The following is a 23180-nucleotide window of genomic DNA, read 5'->3' as shown; positions in this document are numbered from 1 at the left end:
TTAGGACCCTCAAGTCGAGGAACTTCCGGAAGGAAGAAGAGGAGTCTAAGAGATCAAGAGCACAAAGTCAGAAGTACTGTCTGCGCCACACCAGTGAGTGAGGATCTGCTTGAAGCTGGAGGTCTTGGGCTAACTTTGTTGGCTCTTGCTTTCTTCGCTCGCTTGTCTAATGGGATAGCAGTAGTTACATCCATAGTGCTGGAGAGACTTGGGTCGCGTAAACTAACTCTGAATTGCCTTTCCCAAATTGGTAGGCAAAAATGATAGCTGTTGTTACAGGTACAGGGGTTGGTAAGTGGTGGTCCTTCAAAAGTGTGCTGAGGGATTGCCCAGGCTAGGCGGGCTGTCCTCAATTGCTGGCATTTTGAAGACATTACCAAGCTTCCTTGGGCTAGAGGGCTGGGGAAAATGTGGATGGGCCAAGCGGAAAAGGCAAGAATTGGGAAGAAGTCACAGGCTTTGTGTCAGGTACTGTTTTTGCCTTCACCCAAGCCCACAGTAGAGGGGAGTGTTACCAGAGGCTCATTCTGGTAGCCTCTGGTTCTTATCCAGGCTAGTCTCTGAGCTTGGAGGAACCCCTCCATTACACACGCAAGGGTACAGAACTTTGGTGGAGGCTTGGGCTTGGGGCTCAGTGCATCTTAGAAATGGCCAGTTTGGCGACAGTCGGACTGACTGTGGTGTGTGTGTGTGTGTGTGTGTGTGTGTGTGTGTGTGTGTGTGTGTGTGTGTGTTGGGAGGTCTGGATGAGGTAGGATCCCTGCCCCTCGCTCAGTCTGAGTCTGTCCTGTCCAAGCAGTGCGAACTGGGACAGGACAGAGGTTTACGACTTTGTGCAAAAAAGTCCAGGAGGAAGAAGAAAGAATCCGTAAAGTCTAGCAGGCTGGAGCCAGGCGGGGCGGGGCGGAAAGGAAGAGGCCCTGCCAGGCCGGGGTATAAATGCGGTGGAGGGGGCGACCGCACTAGGCTCCGAGTGGCGCGCCGAGACCTGCGGTTCCGCCTTGCCTCCCGGGCCGCCCCTGCGAGTCCCGGGCGCGTGTGCACGCCTGCGCGTGCTCAAGCCCTTCCTGGCAGGCTGCTTGTAAGATGAGTGAAGAAGCAGGTGGGGGAGAGGGGAGGCAGCAAGCGAGAGAACGAGGGGAGCGCGGGCGCTGAGCGGCGCTCACTTGGAGCTCGGAGAGCCAGCAAGACTAGCCTGATTCCATGTCCCCCGCTGCCTCCCTGTCAGACTCCCGAAGATGATGGCCATGAACGCCAAGCAGCCTTTCGGAATGCACCCCGTGCTGCAAGAACCCAAATTCTCCAGCCTGCACTCCGGCTCTGAGGCCATGCGCCGAGTTTGTCTCCCAGCCCCGCAGGTACGTAGCGGAGCATAATTACCGCTCTAAGGCACATTTTTTGACAGGCACTAGCTTCATGTTTTTTTCATGTCGCCCAGAACAATCGCCGCTGTCTGAACCCCTCGCCTTGTCTCCCCCGCGCTCTCTCGCGGCGCTCTCTCTCATTCATGTCTCTGATCCACACGTCTGTTCCAACAGAGAGGCTGCCTCCGTATTAATTTTTATGACCTGGGCTTTGAGGAGAGGCATCTCGGTTGCTTGAAAATGTGTTTTAATCCTGAGTTGACAGTATTCCCTACTGACCGTGCTGTGCGCCTTCTCGCTTGCAGCTGCAGGGTAATATATTTGGAAGCTTTGATGAGAGCCTGCTGGCACGCGCGGAAGCTCTGGCGGCTGTGGATATCGTCTCCCACGGCAAGAACCATCCGTTCAAGCCCGACGCCACCTACCATACCATGAGCAGCGTGCCCTGCACGTCCACCTCGCCCACGGTGCCCATCTCCCACCCGGCTGCACTCACCTCGCACCCTCATCACGCGGTGCATCAGGGCCTCGAGGGCGACTTATTGGAGCACATCTCTCCCACGCTGAGCGTGAGCGGCCTGGGGGCCCCGGAGCACTCGGTGATGCCTGCGCAGATTCACCCACACCATCTAGGTGCCATGGGCCACTTGCACCAGGCCATGGGCATGAGTCACCCGCATGCCGTAGCGCCTCACAGTGCCATGCCTGCGTGTCTCAGCGATGTGGAGTCAGACCCTCGAGAGCTGGAAGCCTTCGCCGAGCGCTTCAAGCAGAGGCGCATCAAGTTGGGGGTAACCCAGGCGGACGTGGGCGCAGCTTTAGCCAATCTCAAGATCCCTGGCGTGGGTTCGCTCAGTCAGAGCACCATCTGCAGGTTCGAATCTCTTACCCTGTCGCACAACAACATGATCGCGCTCAAGCCTGTCCTCCAGGCCTGGCTGGAGGAGGCGGAGGCCGCCTACCGAGAGAAGAACAGCAAGCCAGAGCTCTTCAATGGCAGTGAGAGGAAGCGCAAACGCACGTCCATTGCTGCCCCAGAGAAGCGCTCACTCGAAGCCTATTTTGCCATCCAGCCACGTCCTTCATCCGAGAAGATCGCAGCCATCGCTGAGAAACTGGACCTTAAAAAGAATGTGGTGAGGGTCTGGTTCTGTAACCAGAGACAGAAACAGAAACGAATGAAGTATTCAGCTGTCCACTGACTGTGGCGGGTGCGGCATCCAGAGGAGCCTGGAGAGCCTAGTGGCATCGCCCCCTTCTGATGGGAGGGACCTTTATGGGACACTCCAGGGTGTTTCCTGGCAGGTCAGGCTCCCCCCCCCCCCCAGTCACAAACTTTGCCCCTTTGTCCTGCTTAATTGCCTCCTGGCCACCTCTTCCTCCCTTTCCTCTCTATTCCCACCAAAATGAAGTTCTGGCGCTAGGAAAAAAAAAAGGGAAGGCCTGGCAGGACTTTGTGCTGTCCGCGGTGCTGAAACTTGCGCGTGCGATAGCACCGGACCTCAGGCCTTTATCCCTAGGCTGAGGGGCTAGTGAATTGATCCCACTGTCAGACTCTAAGGGGAAAGACACTTCATTGCTAAGCGCCATTAGGCAAGGGCGAAGGTAAGGAAAACAGCGAAGATAATATAAAATATGGATATTTAAGCGGGACACAAACATGGAGATTAATTTATTAGAGTGTATAAAACACAAGTATGTTTCCAAAGGATAGCCTTATAAAAACTCCCTTCAGCGCCTAAATTCTACCCATAGTATCCGTCGGTTTACCGTACGTACATTCTCATTAATTAGCATGGATTAATGTGGGGGGAGATGGGAGTTCTGGTCTGTTGGTGATTGGGAGGATTCCAGGCAAGGTGGGCCCAACCCAGTAACTGAAAATACTTGGGATGTCTTGACTGTTGGTGAGCAGAGGTCAGTACTAAGCTCGGCTATCTTCCTTGACCTCCTGGAATTTGAGGAATAATGGCCCTTTGGAGAGATGGGGTTGGTTGGTGGTTCCAGACCAGACCAACTGGAGACTCCCTGAGTATGCTCGCAACTCTCGTCAGACTGTGACCCAGCGTTGCAGAGTGACTGTAACTTCTGGAATCATATGCAAATCCTTCCAACAAACCTAACTGTTGCACTTTTATTACTGTGGCTGTTGGCAGCATTGGTTCTTATCACTTACTTAACCCCACTTTTCCTGCCCATCCTATGTATCTCTCTGTGGACATTCACTTATAGTTTTAAGTCACGAAAGAGCAGGACCACAGACAGAGCTGGATCCTTCTCGCTGCAGCCACAGCTTTCTCGTGTTTTATTTTTCTCGTTGTTTCCTGTAGTTTGGGTGTTGCTGTGTGACCTTCGGTTTCATTTCTGGAATAGATACAAATAAAAGATTGGGTTTCTTCTCTTTATCCCTTATATTAACTTCTAAAATAAATGCTTTATTTTTCAACCTGAATTGCAGTAGTTTTCCTTCTCTGGTGCCAAAGATAACTAGACTTGGAAAGAATGTAGAATGAAAACCTATAAGGATTGAACAATCTCTCTTCTCTACTGTCTTCCCAAACAACTTCACACTCTTCAAACACGGTCGACCTGGATTCCGCTTCTCTCTGAACTTCAGATGCCTTCAAAGGCAATTTCCTCCGTACTTGTTGATGCCAAACTGCCAGGCTAGTCTCAGAACTTGGAAACTTGGAAGCCTGGGTAATTGGGAGTTCAGATTCCAATCCTGTCACTCAGAGGCTAAACCACCTTGGGGCTAGTTTCCTAACTTTCCTATGTCTTCTGGTTAAAATGTTGGTCTACAGAATGAATACCTATTACCCATCTCATCTTGTTTTTGTTTGTTTGGTTGGTTTTTTGTTTTCTGAGACAGGGTTTCTCTGTAACTTTGGAGCCTGTCCCGAAACTCGCTCTGTAGACCAGGCTGGCCTTGAATTCACAGAGATCCACCTGCCTCTGCCTCCCGAGTGCTGGGATTAAAAGGGTGTGCCTCTACCGCCGGCTATCTAATGCTGTTACGGTCGAGACTGGGTAAGACTGTATTGAAGGCATCTGGTAGATGCTGCTTGGCACTTTATAAGAAACAAAATACTTTTTAAAAAGCATTCAAACACCTGCAGAGATGAGGGGATATAGGCAAAGAAAGCGGAAAACAATCGTTTGGGCAGAATATTGGAGCCTTTCCCAAATTTCTTCAATTTATTGGGAATTGCCACCTGAAGATTATCACAGGATAGTGTGCCTTGGCTGTTCTGCAGAGGGACTGAGATGCCTGTAGCAAAATACCTATCAGTGCTTTGCAACCAAGTAGATGTCAACGAATGCCAGTATCCCTCTTTCTTTCCACTCTATATGAGTGGAAACTTTTTATGTGCGTTTGAGCCTTAGAAACACGCTTGTGGTTTATAAATTAATGTTACAGGACCAGGAGTAGTCTGCTCATTTCCCGGTAGTTTTCAATGAGCTCTTGAGCCCATTGCCTCTGGCCCCAAAATCAGACAAAGTAGGCTTCGGTTCCATGCTGAGTTCCAGTGTAGCCACATTGCCCCCCTCTCCACCTTTGTAAAAGCAAACTGTGGATAGCCCCCAGTTCCGCAGGCCTCAGCCCCTCGCACCCGCCTTGCAGAACAACCCCAGCAATTCCTCCACCTCCCTCTCCATCGGCGTCCTTTAATAATAAATGCCCTTATGCCATTACATTATATTGTGGGTTTTGAAAATTTAAAATACGGCTGATGCAATATTAATTGCCTATAGTGGTATAAAACACAGGGCCGGAGCCCAGCCGGGCTGTAGACGAGGTGGCTGAGAACGTCCCGCGCCGAAGCGAAGCGCTCCAGAAGGACGCGCCTCTGCCGGCTGCTGGGTTTCCTGCAGGTAAGAGCCTTCAAAAAAAGAAAGAAAAAAGAAAGAAAGAAAGAAAGAAAGAAAGAAAGAAAGAAAGAAAGAAAGAAAGAAAGGAAGGAAGAAGGAAGGAGAAATTTTTCTTTTGTTTTTGGCCCGAGAAAGATCCCGATATTCATCAACTTTTCGAAAAGTTCCCTGCTGTTATTTAATTAACTTTTAAAATATTAACCACCGCAAAAGTTTGGGAGACTTTTGGAGAGCCAGACAGAAGCTGCCTGTCTGAACTGCACTGGGTTAAGAGTTCGAACTGTGCTTCTTCTGCTCCTCTTGGCGTTGCTGCGCCGGCCTCGGTTGAAGTCTTTCGATCAGCTTCTGCCTGCGGGCGGGAGCTGAGCCCTGTCTGCAAAGCGCCCCACCCTCTCCCTATTGTTGAGTGCGCCGGGCAGGCGCCGCTGGCTCTCCCCTTTGGCTTGCCCAGGAAGCCAGGGGAGATGTGGTTTCCCCAGGATAGTGCAGCGGCCTCTGGCACTGTCCGGTGGAGGTACAGACCTTGCGGGGAGGAGGTGACAGCAGATTCGGGGTTCTCCCTTGTCTAGTTTGCATCATCAGTAGGCCATTTCCTAACACTGTGACCCTGGGAAAGTCGCATCACTACTTAGCGTTTGTTGGCGATGACTATTACTTTGAAAAGTAATTTGAGGGTGATTTCCAGAGCATGTTTCTAGAGCGGGTTTTTCTGTTTTTAAATCTCACCAGCTTGCAACATTTAAGACCTAGCTGGAGTTCTTAGGTCGTGTAAAAAAGAAAGTGAGGCCAAACAGCTAAGGCTGTTTGTATAGAAGGCTTGGGGGGGGGGGGGCAGGACGACTCTGCAGGGGGTGGGGGTGGGCTTTGAGTGCCCTTGCGGTCTGGCAAAAGGCGTTTGGGGCCTTAAGTGGACAGGATCAGGCAAACACTGACTGACTGCAGAAGTGGAAGGCAGGAGTCCTGGGTTCCTTAGCTGTGTGGTCTCTGGCTAGTGGTTTTCTCCGTGTACCAGAACATGTCTGTTTTGTTCAGTTTTTCTTACCTAATACCCAGGTCTGATCATGACCTAGTCAATAGACATCTGTTGAATAAATGAAAGTTTGACTTTGTGAAGTGAAAACATCTCAAGTTAAAAACAGAGTCAACAGGGAGACAGACTCCTGGGCACTCAGTTCGAGGTAAAGACGGTTGTGCTGGGTCCATTCAAAGGTGGCCAGGTTCTTTCCTCCTGAAATAGAAGAGGTTGTGCCTTTCCCAATGGCAATCGTGACTTCAAGGAAGTGTGCCTGTGACGTAGAGCCCTGGAAAGGGGAGGAGTTAAGAAGGGTCAGAGAATGACGTCAGCCTTGCTCTGCCTTGCCCCCAATGCCTGGCCATCCCTTGGCTTGGACTTCTGCTGGGGTTCCTGATTTTCTTGCTCTCGGCAGACCAAGGGCAGAGTAACTGGTCCTCTCTTTCATAATTCTCAGACCCTCTGTGCCTTTGATGAATGGAAAGTCAGAACATATGAAAAGAAAAACTCTCAGGATGACTCTGATGATTAAACGGGATCACATTACCCCAAGCAGGGTCATGACTCTTGGCAGGCATTGAGGAATATTGTCTCTTTAAAACAGAAAAGTCAGAGTGTTGTGAGGCAAATTCAAGGCTTGCTCAATATTTCCCCTTTGAGAGCCCCAGACTGGTCCAGTTTAAAATGAGGGAAGTTGCACCTCTGAATTTGCTGTGTGTCAACACGGAAAGTATCAATTAACTTGCTTTATACCCAGTGGGGTCGAAGCTACAGAGAAGATGAGTTTACTCTCTGGGAACCTCCTGAGAATATACAGAGATCTGTGGTCCAGACTTTGAACTATCCGGAAAAGGTGCCCTTGAACCCTTAGCTACTCTGCTCTTGCTAGTCCTCGGTGCTCCCAGAAAACATCTTGTATTTACATTGAAGTAAATACGCTCTGGGAGAGCTAGCTTCTCAGTGGGGCTTTACTTCTTCTTCCCAAGGGCTCTCGTACACCGCAAGCCTCCTACACACAGCGAGCCTTCCACACAGATGCCTCCAGAATGACTGAACAACGATTGTATCTAAAATATATGAAGTGTTTCCTGTATACCTGGCTGGTTTATACATTTTACCGGAACTCATTTTCTAGTTCCTACACACCATGCGGAGAACTGACGGTTGGACGGGCTGCTGAAGGGGGAGGGACGTATACTGGGGATGGAGCCCTGAGGGCCTTGTTTGGCAAGTGCCCCTCCCCTTTTAAAGCAGGGTCTGACGGTCGCCCTGGGACTTCTCACTCCCAAACTCCAGAATAATAGGTGTAGTCGTCAGTATAACTTCAGACCACATTTTACAGATAAGAGCACAGAGACAAAATGAATATAGCAGTTTGGCGGAGAGATCTGGCTAAATTTCTTTGCCCTTTCTGTCCCCTGTGCGGGCCCCAACCCGGGCTGGGTCTGGGAAGGAGGGCGGGCTGGGAAGGTGGCCCCGCAGAGAGGGGGTGAGGAGTGAGACTTGCGGTGCTGAGTACTCTGGGCTCCCCTGCGCCGCCCTACGTCGCCAACTCTCAGCTCCGACAGACGGCCGGTGGTCCCTGTGCAATCGTTCTGCATTCCCGGTGTTCCTCCCCCCACTCCCATCCCCACGCCCGGCAGACACCAGCCGGAGACTGCCCTGGGCCAGATCCCCCGGGCGCCTCGGAGCACCCGCCCGGGCGGCAGTCGGAGCCCACAAGGGCCCCGCAGGCGAATTAGCCTCCGGTTCGATCGCTACTTTCCAATCAGGTCAGGTTTCCCTCCGCCCTGGACGCTGCTTCCTCGGCAGCCCGGCTCCCGGGACTCCCCCTAGGGTCGAGGGTCATGGGCGCCTCCGGAGGGGCTTCCCCTCGGCCACTCGGAGCCCCTGGGCTTCTGACCCCGAGAAGCCTCGGTCCTTCCAAAGAGATCCCGCAGCCGCTTGGCCTCGAAGCAGCGCCGGGCCTCAGCTCAGCTGTCGTCTGGTCTGTGTAGGAAAAACTAGACGAACACCTTGCTGACTCTTGTTTTTGGTCTCCTTTCATTCCACTATTATTAAATATTGCAAAGATTTTTGATCTCTAGGATTTCAAGCACAAGAATTCCAACCGTTCACCCCTGGGTAACCCAGCTTTCTGTTGGTCTTCGTTGGCCCTTAGGGTTCCATTTTGAATTGCTGGCGGGAGGCATCGCCCGCCATAGTTTTATGGTCTGGTGGAATCTCACCTTCTCGCTCCTGTCCTCCTTACTCCAAGACGTGTCCGGATCCAAATCCCTACCTCTCCCCATACCCGAGGCTTTGCCAGGCAGCCCCAGCTCTCGGCAGATCGAGTTGGCGTCCAACTCTCATAAATCAGAACCATAAAAAGCTTACTTTCGTATGCACTCAATTTCTACCAAACCTAAACTAATTGCATAAATTCCTTTAGGCCACTCAGAGCTGCTCTCTGGGCTGGGATCTGATCAATTAGTCATTAGGTACTCCATTAGCTGGGGTTTAAGCTGCCTCATATAAATGTCTCCTGTCAATGTGCTTGTAATTGAATGAATAAAAAAGGGTACAATTATTAGCACAGAAGATCAGAGTGAGGAGAGGTCAGTTTTATTCAAATATGCTAAAAAATGTCTCGATCTAATAATAATAATAATAACAACAACAACAAAACAGCAATTAGCAATAGCAATTAGCAGACATTTAGACAAAAGTCACTCCAGAATTTGTGTCTCCTGAAGGAAGAGCCCTGGTCTGAGACACACAGCAAGCAACCTTAGTGGGAGGCTGTACTCTCTCTCCCATCCTTGGCATTTGAGTTCCCTCACCTGCAAAATGAGATAGGTAGAAGCGATCCTTTTCCTCTCTTCTCTTCTCTTCTCTTCTCTTCTCTTCTCTTCTCTTCTCTTCTCTTCTCTTCTCTTCTCTGCCCTTCTCTTCTCTTCTCCTCTCCTCTTTTCTCTTCTCTCTCTTCCCTTCTGTATTTCTTTCCCGTCCCTTTTCCTCCTTTCCTCTCCCCCTTCCTTTCTCTCCTTTCCCTTTCTCCATTTTCCATCCCCACCCCCACTCCTACCTTATCCCCAGGCCTCTCCTTAGTAAGTGGCTGAGGTAGACCTTGAACTTCCGAACCCCTTCTTCCACTTTCCAGATGCTGGGACTACAGAGGTGGGGACACATGGCAGAAATCAGTTTTATTAAATTACCTTAAAAATAAATCTTAATTGTTTTGCCCCCCTCCAAGTGAGCCCGTTCCTTCAGTGAGATGAGTTTTTCCTTGACGTGCACAGCTATTATGTATGGGTCAGGGGGAGACATTGAGCACCGTGCTGAAAAAAGTGCCGCTGAGCACACAGGCGCGGGGAGAAATGGAAGAGCACTCTCGGGTGGCCGTCTTGATTTTCTGCTGGAAGATATTCAGAGTGCCCTTTGGTTTTCATTTCTCACTGCAATGACAGATACTAACCTAACTTTAGGAAATCAATCTAAAGGAGAAAAGATTTGTCCAATTCTTGGTTGCAAAGGTTTGTTCAATATTGGTTGGCCCAAACCCCAGACAGCACCTTCAATATCTCCCAGAAGAATTAAATGACAGAAACGGAATCATCTCCAATGAACACACCACACTACACCGGCATTGGTGTGGTGCGAAAGAACCTGGGGTTTTCGCAAAAAACTGACTTCCAGGCTTTTTCTCTTCAGCTTGACCTGGACAAGTCTATTGATGCCCCAATGCCTCGGTTTCCCCAGAGGTTTAAACCTGAAGTAACTGAACTAGATAATAGTTTGATTTTTGTGAAGAGTCACAAGATCCCCTAAGATAGTGAGGAAAATGCTGTCTCCTCCAGATATTTAAAAGACACCTTTGTAAACTCAAATAACTTCCCAGTTTCTTAAAGTCGTTCAACCACGGACCTCCAGCATTCCTGGAAAGGACGGCTGAGGCACCTATTTAACATATCAAAGCTCACCTGGCAGCCAGGTTTTCCCAGCAGCCCTCAGTCCCTACTGAGGCTGCGTGCCCCTCCCCTAAACGCTCCAGTCTTAGGCTGCCCTTCCCTACGTCATCCAGCCATTTTGGCTACCTGCTCTATTCCGGTCTACCCTTTACTCTCCTGCCTCTTGGTCTGGCTCGCCCCCTCCCCTCCCACTTCTCCATGCGTGGCCCGACTCAGGGTCCTGTTCACACTCTGTTCTCCCAGATGTCCCTGCCTCTGGCTACCGTTCTCCCTTTTATCTACAGTAAAGTCCCCCCCCCCCCCCAATCACATCTAGGAGCAGTCATTCCTTTCTTTTCCTTTTCATCCTTCACCACGGTAGAGCCTTAGACTAGTGAGTTATATCTCCTTGTATGTGACTATATAAATGCCTCCAAACCCTGAAATCAGTTTAGCAAACAGGGAAGAAGCTCACCAAAGGTGAAAGGAAAAGCTAGCTGGGCAGAGAGAGAATTGCCAGCAAAGGCTCCAAATGCAAAATGAGTTTTCAGGGCGGAACTTAGTCTTCTAAGCCACAGGTTTGGGAAAGGCCTTGGGGATCTGGTATTGCCAGCAGCCAGAGTGGAGATTTCAAACTGGCAATGTCCTTCCTCTAGTCTTCTAAAACCAAGGGCTGGGTGGTGGCAGGGGCTTCCTGGAGCAGCCAGCACACCCTTGTGCTCTGTGAATATGGTTTGATATAATTTATTTTTCACATGCATTTTGGCTTCTTTTCTGTCTTTCTGTCTTTTCTCTTTTTTCTTTTTCTTTTCCCTTAGAGCAATAATCAAAATTAGGCTGGTGGGGCTTTAATCCCACTCCTTGGGAGGATGAGGCAGAAGGATTGTTTCAGCCCTAGAACTGAATGCCATCTTTAAAATAAAAATTTAAAGCATGCTTTTAAAAAAGATTTATTTTTATTGTGTGTGTATATTGTGTGTGTAAATGTGAGCGCAGAGGTGTTGAATCCCCCGGGAGCTGTAGTTATAGGCAATTGTGTGTTGCCTGACATGGGTCCTAGGAAATGAACTTAAATCCTCTGGAAGAGCAACAAGTATTCTTAAACACTGAGCCATCTCTGTAACACCCTCCCCTCCCCAAGCCACATTCTTTTTTTTTCTTTTTATCAAATTTTTTTTTCTCACATAATATATCCTGATTATGGTTTCCCCTCCCTCTACTCCTCTCAACTCTTCCTCTCTTCCCCTCCCATCCAGATCCCTTTCTGTCTCTCATTAAAAAACAAATGAGCTTTTATGGGATTAAAATAAAAACAAAACCTAACACATCAGATTGAACAAACCAAGCAAACAAAACAAACAAAAGAAAAAGAGCCCAAGGGAAGGCACAAGAAACGGAGACCCATTTGTTCACACACGCAGGAATCCCATAAAAACACTGAACTAAAAGCCATGACATATATGCAAAGGACCTGCAGGGTAAAAAGAAGAAAAAATATAAACATTAAAAAAAGATAGAAGTAAAAGAAAGACAGGAAACCTCCAAAGATGCCGTTAAGTTCCCTTTCTGTGGGTTTTCTACTGCTGGGCATGCAGCCTACCCTGAAGAGTAGCTTGTTTCTCCAGTGAGATTCTCTTGGAGGAAACTAAATTTTCATCTGTAAGAGGTCAGGCCACATTCTTAAAACGAACAAACAGGCAGTAATCTGAATGAAAGGGCTATCAAGTGTGCCATGTCCCGGGGTTTCTAGTTTTCAGACTTCTGGGACCATGTGATAGAGACATTACCTACTCACTTCCTTCCCTCTTCCCTCCCCTTCCCAGGACGCTGAATGTATATATATGTACCAATATGTACCACATGTGTGCAGGTGTCCTTAAAGATCAGAAGGGGACATTGGATCCTCTGGAGTTACAGATGGTTGTGAGCCACACAATGTGAGTTTTGGACACCACATCTAGGTCTCCACAAGAGCAGCAGGTGCTCTTGACCTCTGGCTACCTCCCCAGCCTCTATATGTCTCATTTAATATAAAGTGCTAATAATCATTGTGAAAGCCATTTTCCTGTCCTAATTACATCCTTGAGGCCCACTACAGATGCCATCACATTGGGGATTAAAGGTTCAGCTTAAAAATTGAGGTGGGCACAATACTCAGCTCCTAGTTTATAGACTACTGTGTGTCAATAAAGTGAGCTGTTGTGGCGTCCTATACACTAATAGCTGGTCCACAAGAACAAAATATTAACTAGTGTAACCTTTTTGCTACTAGGGTAAAAATTAGACCCAAGTACACATTAGTTAATATCATCCTCTTTGGAGCAGCAGGGAATGGATTACAGACACCTGAACAATACTAAAATTTGAAAGCATCATGTCATTCATTTGAAATCAAACAGTACTTACATGAATCAGCACACATCATCCTTTGTACTTTATGTTATCATCAGATTACATATACTCCATGCTGCATTGTAAATACTATGCAAATTATTATTGCATTGTTGTCCTTGTTTGCTTTCTGTGGCTGTGATTACTACCAAGTCCTGAAACTACTCAGGGAGGAAAGGGTGTATTACAGCTTACACTTCCAAATAGCACACCAAGAAAATTCAGAGCAGGAACTCAAGGCAGGAACCTGGATGCAGGAACTCAAGGAAGGAACTCAAGGCAGGAACCTGGATGCAGGAACTCAATGAAGGAACTCAAGGCAGGAACCTAGATGCAGGAATTGAAGAAGAGACCACAGAGAAATGTGACTTATTGGCTTGCTCTCCATGGCCCATGTTCTGTCAGCTTTCTTATCCAGCCAAATTCACCTACCTAGCTATGGTGCCTCCTACAGTGTGCTGAACCCTACTACACCATTCATCAAATGAACACAATTTCCCAGAGACAGAGCCATAAACCAATCTAGTCTGGGCAGTCCCACAATTGAGACCCTTTCCCCAGGTCACTCTAGTTTGTGTCAAGTTTACCATAAAAATTAACCAGTCCAATTGTGTCCTTTTTAAAAAAAATATATTGCGCCTCTTGTTTGTGGTGTATGCATGTGTGTTCAAGTGTTAGAGTGCACACATGGAAGCCAGAGGTTGACTTTGGACCTCTTCTTCCATCACTTTCCCTTTACTGCTGACTCAGCTAGTGTGGCTCACCAGCTGGGGGGATCCCATCTCTGCCTCCTGAGCACTGGGATTACAGATGAACTGCTCCATACCACGCTGGTCCTCATGATTGCATGGTAAATGCCTTATCACCTGAGCCATCTCCCCAGGCTGTATTCTTCAGAGAAAGGGCAAGGTATATATATGCCCGGTTCAAATACACCATCTTCTTGGTTGTATCTGTGGATTTAAGCCCCATAGATATGGAAGATCTATTGCTTGTGTTAAAACAAAACAAAAAATCAACAACAACAATAAAACCACAAAAAAGCTAATAAATAAACAAAAAAACCCCAAACAGCAGCAGCAACAACAACAACAAAAAACACCTCTTAGTGATTACTTTGGAAGACTAGATATTTAACAAACATTTGAAACCAAGTCAGTTTGTGAGCTGCTCTGTCTTCCTGTAGTTTTCTGGGTTTGCCACTGTGCTTCTGTGGAAGAAAATAGACAATGCTTTCAAAGGTGAGATCAGAAGAGTTTTTATGGGAAAGAAGGTTTACTCTTGTTCACTGGGGTTCCTGGGGGCCGCAATTAGGTAGGAATTAAAAAGCCACACAGAGAAAATATTTCAACTGCAGTCATGGAAGAAGATCCTGTCAGTCATCAAGGTTAAGCTGAGCTATGACTCGCAGAGCAGAGCAGAGCAGTCCCGTACAGAGCCGGTGAGTCCTGGGATGTGTGGGAAAGATGCTAGAGTTAGATGTGCGGCCGGATGAGAGGGCATCACTTGACCTGAGAGCCGAGGTTGCAGAATTTCCACCAGGTCACTCTCAGTTTCTCCTGGTGATAATGTAAAAGTGCTGTCGAATCCGGAGCATGTACTTCTTGAAGTACTGAGGAACATAAATATTGGTTAAGTATTATTAATCTTTGTGTTTGTTTTTGGAATAACAAAATACTACTGATTAGGCATTAAACTTGGTTCTCTAGTAATGAAGTGGGCTAGGAAACTCCAGAACACTTGCCTGTTTGTAGTGTTAGTACAGGAAGCCATGGAGTTGTTATTAAAAAGTCTGTAGGGAGGAGACTGAATTGGCTGCCTTTCTTTCTGAATTGGCTGTCATTGCTTGTTGGTGTGATATTTTCTTCTCCTATAGGAAAAAAAAAAGGAGACAGCCTTGGTGACTCAGGTCTATAATGGAGCCAAGAGGGTCCTTAAGGCTGGATGAAAAGTTTAAGGCCTCTCTAACCTGGAGTATGAGTTCACGGGCAGCCTGGACAGCACTGAGATCCTTCTCTAAATAGGTTGTGAAAAACAAAAGCTAGAAGGTAGCTGAGTGGTTGAGCGCTCGTCTAGCATGGGAAAGGCCTTGAGTGCCGTCCCGAGCATTTCCCCCACCCCAGTTTTGAAGGTCTTTCTCCTGTCTCCTTAGACTCCAGAGATCCATTTGCTTCTGTTTGCCTCTGCTGAGATTAAAGGTGTGCATCACGGTATGCAGCCCTCTCTCCTTTCTCCTGGCCAGATTTGATGCTTAGGAAGGTTAGTACCTGTTGCATTTTCGTGTGGGTCTGGGAGTATTCTAGAGGTAGTGGGCCATGTAGAAAGCTCTAAGCTCTAAGCAAATAGAGACACAAAAGATAAGCTTAATTAAACCAACAAACACACAGCTTGGAATTTGTACTATTTATTTTATGTCTATACAAACAGGGATTTTTCAGAAGCCTCAGACACTGAGTACCCTGACTACCCTTTTCAGTGAGGTCTTGAATGGTGAATGCTGCCAGCTGGGGGCATCTAAAACAGAAAACCCTGCTGCAGATGCTGCACACTTAGGGTTACTCTTCAAAATAAAGCCTATTAGCAAAGCCATAGAGAGGTGATATGACTTACCATGGGTAAGGGGTCCAGGGTCATAGTGATAGGAAATAGTCTACTAATGATGCAAACGAGGCCAGTGAGAACCCCGAATCTGAATCAGCTGTCATCCCCTGTCTCCCCTCAAGGTTGAGGCTACTGCACTATCGTGAGGAAACCTGAATGTTTTCTTCCAACCATTTTTATTGCATATACTCTGTGACCATTTATGTTGTAAGAGGCTGCTTGTTTGTTCCCAGCTGCTCAGCCCCAAAATAACCACACAGAAACTATATTAATTAAATCACTGTTTGGCCTATTAGTTCTACCTTCTTATTGGCTATCTCTTACATCTTAAATTTAACCCATTTCTATTAATCTGTGTAGCACCATGTGGCTGTGGCTTACTGACAAGTTTTCAGCTCATTTGTTCCCGATGGTGGCTATATGGCGTCTCCCTGACTTGGTCTTCTCCCAGCATTCAGTTTAGTTTTCCCCCATCTCTGTTCTACCCTATCACAGGCCCAAACGAGCTTCTTTATTAACCAATGGTGTTCGCAGCATACAGAGGGGAATCCCACATCACATTTAATTTTTTTTTTTAAAGAAAATCTTTTTGCTCTTTATATTAAAGAAGGAAATTTGAGGGCTAGAGAGATGGCTCAGCAGTTAAAAGCACATATTCTTACCAGAGGACCCAGGTTTAATTTCCGGCACCTACAAAGCAGCTCCATATTTATAATTCCAGTTCTAGGGCATCTGATGCCCTCTTCTGACCCCAGTGGGCACAGGCATGCATGTACTGCACAGACACTCATGCAAGAAAACACTCATGCACATAAAATAAAATAAAAAATATATCTAAAAACAATTAAAAAAAAGAAATTTGCTGGGAGAAGTTACAGTAGAATAACAGAGGGAGGAAGAAAAAGACTTGGGGATGGAGAATTGGCTCAGTGGTTGAGAGCCCTTGTTCTGGCAAAGGACCTGGCTTTGATCCCCAGAGCCCACATGGAGGCTCACAACCTTCTCAGGAACCAGGAACCATATGTATGTGGTGCACAGACATATATGCCAACAAAACCCACATGCACACAAAAATAATAAAAAGATCTTATTTTTTTCAAATGTAAAAAAAATTTAAAAGAAAGAAAGAGGCCATGCGTCTTAGTGCTTTTAATCTCTGCATTTAGGAAACAGACACTGGTAGATCTCTATGAGTTCCAGGCCAGCCTGGTTTATACAGCTTCACTGCAACCCAGGGTAACCAGGACTACACAGTGAGAACTGTCGCAATAGCTTCTTTTTTTCTTAGGTAGATACTATCCTTTAAGCTATATGTCTAAGATTATTACCAACAACTTCTTTGAAATGTCTTTTTTCACCTCTGCCATTGTATTAAAAACCACTGAATTAGCCAGGCGGTGGTAGTGCACATCTTTAATCCTAGTACTTGGGAGGCAGAGGCAGATGGATCTCTGTAAGTTCGAGACCAGCCTGGTCTATAAGAGCTAGTCCCAGGACAAGCTCTAAAGCTACAGAAAAGCCTTGTTTTGAAAAACCAAATCAAACCAAACCAAATCAACAACAACAACAACAACAACAAAACCCATCGAATTAACTGAGAAAAAATGTTTGTTGTTACTAGGTATGGTGGCACACATCAGTAGTCCCAGAATGTGGGTAACAGAGGTAGGATTGGGAGTTCAAGTTTTGCCTAGGCTACATAGTAAAGCCATCTCTAAAAGCAGAGTTCTGTTCTGTGCTTTCTTTTCTTTGTTTTTCTACTTGAAGTGGTTCTCAACCTTCCCAAAGGCTGTGACCCTTTAGTACAGTTCCTCATGTTGTGGTGATCCTCCAACTATAAAGTCATTTTATTGCTACATTATAACTAATTTTGCTGCTGTTTCAAATTATAATTTTTGGACATAAAGGTTTTCCAAAGAGGTCGCAACTCCCAGGTTGAAAACCACTTTATGGTTTCCTTGGTTCTCTAAGGTGCTGATTTTCATTTTTGGACAGACAAATTTCCAGAGCAGACTCCCAATTTTTTCTGCCTGGGAGGTTTATGTCTGACTGTTCACATTCAAGTTGCTGAGGGGATGAAGAGGAATGGACTTGTCAGCATTTGCAATTTTACTTATTCCTTTCTTTTCTAGATTATTTTTTACCTGTATAATTTCCTTTCCTCATTGCTGTGACAAAATACTGGACAAAAGCTACATAAAGACGGCAAGGTTGACTTTGGTTTAGTGTGAGGGTACAGTCTGTGATGGCTGTGGAAGGAGAGGTGACAGGATCAGAACCAGCCAGCTGGTTATATCAAGTCTGAAGTCAGGAAGCAGACAGAGAGATGAATGCTGGTACCTAGTTTACTTTCTCCTTTTTATTCGGTCTGGGACCTCAATTCAGGGATTGGTGACTCTCCCTTCCTCTGTCAATCCTATCTACAAACTCCTTCACAGACATATGTCTCCAAGGTGATTCTAGAGCCCGCGAAGTTAACGGTTAATATACACCATCGCCCTCTCCGTAGGTGTAGCTTGTGTCTCAATCATAAACGTCCACCTTCCAGTGACTAAATGCCTAACAGTCTCACAGTTTGGAGAAAGGCTGAGTGAAGTGGAAGGAGTGAACTGGGGAGACAGAGGACATGAGTAATTGTTTCTGAAAAACACTCTTGACCAGTCCCATGGATCCTGTCCCTAATTCCCTGTTCCAGGCGCCTGTTCCTCTTCACAAGGCTAGAAAGAATTCGCTGTGAGTTTCAGGGTGCTAACATGTTGCCTGTAAGTATATGCTTTATATATCACTAACGCTTACTTCAGGCCTAGGGTTTGTTAGACAGTGGAGTTGATGCATTCAGCCTGACACTGCGGCTGTAAGTCTCCAGAGAGGATCTGAACAGAATACTAAGGACTCATGTAGGGTCAGGGAGGCACACTAGCACTAGGTGCTCTTTGTATCCCTTGAAACTGTGTGGATAGCCATATCTATTGTATTCTCAGCATTGCTAAGTCTATACCTTGTATCAAATTTTTGGCAGCCTCTGTAGCCACCTCCACATCTGTGTGCCATTTCTCAAGAGGCCATATGTGCTTCTGTCTGCTAAAATAGATGAAGGTTCTGGCAACAATGTTAAAACAGAACGTTGGTAACAAAGTAGTCATAGCGATTTCACCAGATGCTATAGCTCTACTTAGGTTCAAGGAAATTTTGGTTTCCGTAAGGACACAGCACACCCATGTTGAAATTTGAGGTGGAAATTAACTGACGAAATTTGTAACAGATTCACAGTAACAAACTCAGTCACCAGAGGTCATGTTAATGAGAAAAGCTAGGGCTGTACCTTAAACCAGATAGCAGTGCATGCCTGACTTAAAGCAGACAGGCTTTCCAGCATCCATCCACCGCAATTGTTGTGTGTGGACGGAAGCAGTGTGAGCAGGTTTTCTCATTTCCCCAGAAAAGACAGAAATCTAGATTTCTAAAATATGATACCTCCTTTTGCCTCTTACCATAAAATAAATCAAATAAAATCAAAATAAATCAAAATTTAAAACATATCTATCGGCCAGACTTAGCTCACAAATCACTAATAGGAGATGTCTGATGTAAGCCCATCTTTTCTTTTGGCATACTAGAAGCCTGTATCCCAGAATGAAGATGGCCAAATGCTATCCTTGCCCAGTATAGAAAGTTCTAGACTACCTTTTGGGTCTCTTGGGTCTCTGGATCTGTCTTGTAATAGTGGCGAGTGTGTGTGTGTGTGTGTGTGTGTGTGTGTGTGTGTGAGAGAGAGAGAGAGAGAGAGAGAGAGAGAGAGAGAGAGAGAGAGAGAGAGAGAGAGAGAGAGTGTTGACTGGGTTTTCTGTCCTGCCTGGTTCCCACAGTCCTTAATTCCCAAAGAAATCACACAGAGGTCTGCATTAACTATAAACTGATTGGCTCATTAGCTCAGGCTTATTAACTCTTATAATGTATATTAGCCCATTATTCTTGTCTATGTTAGCCACATGGCTCAGTACCTTTTTCAGAGGGGCAATCACATCTTGCTTCTTCTGTGGCTGGACAGGACTGCAGAGAGAGATTCCCTCTTCCCAGAATTCTCCTGTTCTCATTGACCTGCCTCTACTTCCTGTCTGGTTGTCCCACCTATACTTCTTGCCTGGCTACTGGCCAATCAGCATTTATTTAAAACATAATTGACAGAATATAGACAATTGTCTCACACCAAGAGAGAGAGTTTTTAATAACATAAAATGAAAAAAAAAGCACTGGCTTCAGTCTTCCTATCTATACACTCAGAATTTTCTGGGAAAGTTATTAAAAAAATGATAGAATAGAAAGGGAGGAGCAACAATGTTAAACAGATTTAAAGGTCCTTGAAAGGTCTAGCATTGCCACATAAAATATTCTGAGATTACAGAAATGCTCTTTTGTTTCCCCAGAAAGTTCTCACTGTATATCCCAGGCTGTCCTAGAATATTCAATCCTCTTGTCTCGGTATCTCGAGTGCTGGGATTACAGGATGCAGAAATGTTCTTTGCTGTCACTGGTCTAACATAGTACCCACATCCACATGTGGCTGTTGAGTGTTTACAATGTGACCAGTGCAACCAAGTAACTAATTTTTAGTTGCATTTCACTTCTTTTAAGTTTAAAAGCCACAGTGGCAGGCAGCTACCATATTGGGGAGTGTAGAGCATGTCTCCCCACCCTACACCCCAGCAGGTGTGCGTGAGTGAAGTGGGGTCATAGGACAGCTCGTCTATTCTGCAGCCAAGTCCTGAGGTCTATACTCATACATGGGTGCATGTTTTCTCTAATTTCCATGTTTTCTCTAAGGCTGCTGCATGAGAGAGAGTATTTGCTTGCTAGTTTAAAGTCTGCTGCAGCCCAGGCTGGCATTGAAGTCACTGTGTAACTGGGACTGGCCTTGAACTTGTCCTTCTGCCTGCACCTCCCAAGTGCTAGGATTATAGCTGTCAGCCACCAGAGGCTGAGAACAAGTTTTCAAAGGGAGTGAGTTTAAAAAATCATTCTTGCCAAACATTTTTAGTAAATACATTCAATAAATAGTATATGGATGGCATATGCTTATAGCAAACAAAATTGTTGACAGAGGTTTTCTGTCCTGCCCAGTCCCACAGCTGTTCAGTCCCAAAGAAACACACAGAAGTCTACATTAATTATAAACTGGTTGGCCTATTAGCTCAGGCTTCTTATTAACTCTTATATCTTATATTAACTCATAATTCTTGTCTGTGTTAGCTACATGGCTTGGTACTTTTTATCAGTGAGTTCTCATCTTGCCTCCTCTGTGTCTGGGTCACAATTGCAGACTCAGCCTTTCCTCTTCCCAGAATTCTGTTCTGGTCACCCCACCTATACTTCCTGCCTGGCTACTGGCCAATCAGAATTTTATTAAACCATACAGGTGATAAATATTTACAGGGTACAAGACCATTGTCTCATAGCACAAAATTGTCACAAAATAATTGTCATTTTGGGACTATCAACTATATAGATAGTTACCAAACTATGGTCAGCAGGCCACACGTGGCTCAGCTACCAGTGTGCCACAAACAAGTCAGACAAAGTCAGAAAACGTCCAAGGCAGTTCCATTAGTGTTGTTATTGGTTTTGATTCCAGAACTTGAAACATTCTAGTCTTTTACAAATTAAAACAAGAAAGAAATATAAAATGTAACATTCCTCAGACCCTTGTGACCAAAGCATGACCTTTCCTCTTTGTGGCCCCCATTGTTTGAAGGAGTCTGGTGTTACTCAGGGGCCAGTTACTCAGAGCCTGGTAGCACAAGTTTCAGTACAGTCTCATCTGTGGTGAGATAGGCGCCTGCCCATAACAGCCACGGGCAGAGCAGAACACTGGCTCGTGGTGTTTCTGCCTGTAATCCTCAGTCTGTGAAAGTGGGCAGCTGGGGATCTTGGGTCCAGAGGCCACACTTTGCTGACCCATAGAGTAGATGTTTTCCATGAGTCACCTCCATCCTTTTCTGGGTCATTTTGATCCCAGATCTTTCTGTCTTAGGTGGTTCGAGGCTCTTTTGAGGCTCTAGAAGGTTCCTTGATGGCTGTTTGCCTGAAGCTCTTCAAACATTATATATACACATGGGGGACCTTGGAAGACCTCAGCCCTGACCAATGAGGATGTTGATTTTATTCCTTGTTTTTCTGTATCTTCACCTTAAAGAATAGCACTGACTACACCCCCACCCTGTCACATGGAACAATGTACACAAGACCAAAAGAAAAACCTCCAAACCATAAAACCACTCTGCAGCCCGTAGAGCCCACCTCTGGAAAGCTGCATGCTCTGATTGTAGACAGTCCCTCAAAACACAGTGTCTGGGCCGGGCGATGGTGGCGCACGCCTTTAATCCCAGCACTCGGGAGGCAGAGGCAGGCGGATCTCTGTGAGTTCGAGACCAGCCTGGTCTACAAGAGCTAGTTCCAGGACAGGCTCCAAAGCCACAGAGAAACCCTGTCTCGAAAAACAAAAACAAACAAACAAACAAACAAAAACAAACAAACAAAAAAAAAACCAGTGTCTGCTTACACTGAAGACTGCGGTAGAATCTGGCAAAGTTCTGGGTGACGAAGAAATCTGTTTCGTAGTCCAGTCAACCTGACATGTGAAAAGCCGAAAAAACCAAGTCAAAATTTACAAAATTCCTTATCCCTGACCTCTGCCAGCCTCAGCCTAGAAGGGAGCAGAGCTGTCCCTGGGACACCTTTCTTGTGAGAAGTTGTCCTTTGATAACACCGTGCCTCAGTGGAACCCAGCCTGAAGCCAGTTTGGGGAGCAGTGGCAAGTCTAGGTAGTTACAGGAGCTTGGAAAGTTGAGATGACCCTTAGTCTCCAGGACTGGCGACTTGGTTAGAGACAGCTGAGAAAGGTCCTTCCCCAACCACCTTGGACTACCACAGAGGGTGAACTAGAACAGGAGGGAGTAGAGACACAGGGTATGCCCGGTTTGTTGCAGGGCAACTTGAAAGTGGAGATGAGGAAAGAGTGGGTTAAGATAATACCAGTTGGGCCACTTGCCAGTGAGGTGACCTTGGGCCTCACCATAGCTGTCTGGGAAATGGGGGGAAGGACGGAGTCACCGATTCTCTCATTTGTCACAGGAGCGTATTTGACTGTAGACATTCAAGGTCCCTGTGTGGCTTACATTTTAACTGGGGCTGATGGAGACTAGACAGAATCTTTTAGGGGTGGAGGGGTTCAGTTGTATAACATCAGAAGGCCGTGGAGAGTGGGCGGAAAGAAATCATGGCAAGGATTGGGAGTGACCACGCTGGTCAGGTTAGAAAGGAACAGGCTGTCTGTGAAAGAGGCATCTCAATGGATACATACGGACTAAAGGGATCAGCCTTTGCCTGGTCCTTATGAGCAAGGCAGCTACCTACCATTAATGCAGGACCTCATTTGAGGCCAGCACTAATGTTAGAGGGCTGGGGCAGAGAGTTAAGTATATTACCCAAGACCACACAGGTTGGGAGGTATCAAGGAGGAACTTTAGAGAGGACAAAACACCAAATCCTTAGCTCCTTAAATAATAAAAAAGATATATTATCATATATCCATTATTATTTCTATTAGTTTTGAATTAATCTTTATTTTGTGTATATGGGTGTCTTGCGTATAAGTATGTCAGGGTACCATTTGTTTGGTTGTTTCCCTTGGAGGGAAGAAGAGAGTATCAGATCCGCTGGAACTGGAGCTATGATATGGACAATTGTGAGCTGCCATGCGGGTGCTGGGAATTGAACCCAGGTCCTCTAAAAGAGCAGCCAGTGCTCTTAACCACTGAGGCATCTTTCCAGCCCATCTATTAGTTTTTATTGTTGTGTGTTTATGTGTGATTTTTTTTGGAGGTTTGTGTGCTGTGTGTGGGGGTCGGAGGTCGACTGTGTGGCCCTAGTGATTTCCTTCCATCTTTATCTGGGTGTATGCCTCAAGTCTACACCAAACACTTTATTTGCTGGACCACCTCACAGTGGTTCTGG

The 23180-nt window shown here is 46.3% G+C and overlaps 1 protein-coding gene across 1 annotated transcript; it reads left to right on the top strand.

Annotated features, from left to right (window-relative positions):
• The first annotated feature begins 1238 nt into the window (after positions 1 to 1238).
• On the top strand, positions 1239 to 2566 carry Pou4f3 (POU class 4 homeobox 3). Its single transcript, XM_075968756.1, has 2 exons — positions 1239 to 1358; positions 1670 to 2566. The coding sequence occupies exons 1-2, from the start codon at positions 1239 to 1241 to the stop codon at positions 2564 to 2566; spliced, it is 1017 nt and encodes a 338-aa protein (XP_075824871.1).
• The last annotated feature ends 20614 nt before the right edge of the window (positions 2567 to 23180 follow it).

Source organism: Microtus pennsylvanicus, chromosome 4, assembly GCF_037038515.1.
Source record: "Microtus pennsylvanicus isolate mMicPen1 chromosome 4, mMicPen1.hap1, whole genome shotgun sequence".
Taxonomy (NCBI): domain Eukaryota; kingdom Metazoa; phylum Chordata; class Mammalia; order Rodentia; family Cricetidae; genus Microtus; species Microtus pennsylvanicus.
This window is presented reverse-complemented; position numbering and strand designations above follow the sequence as displayed.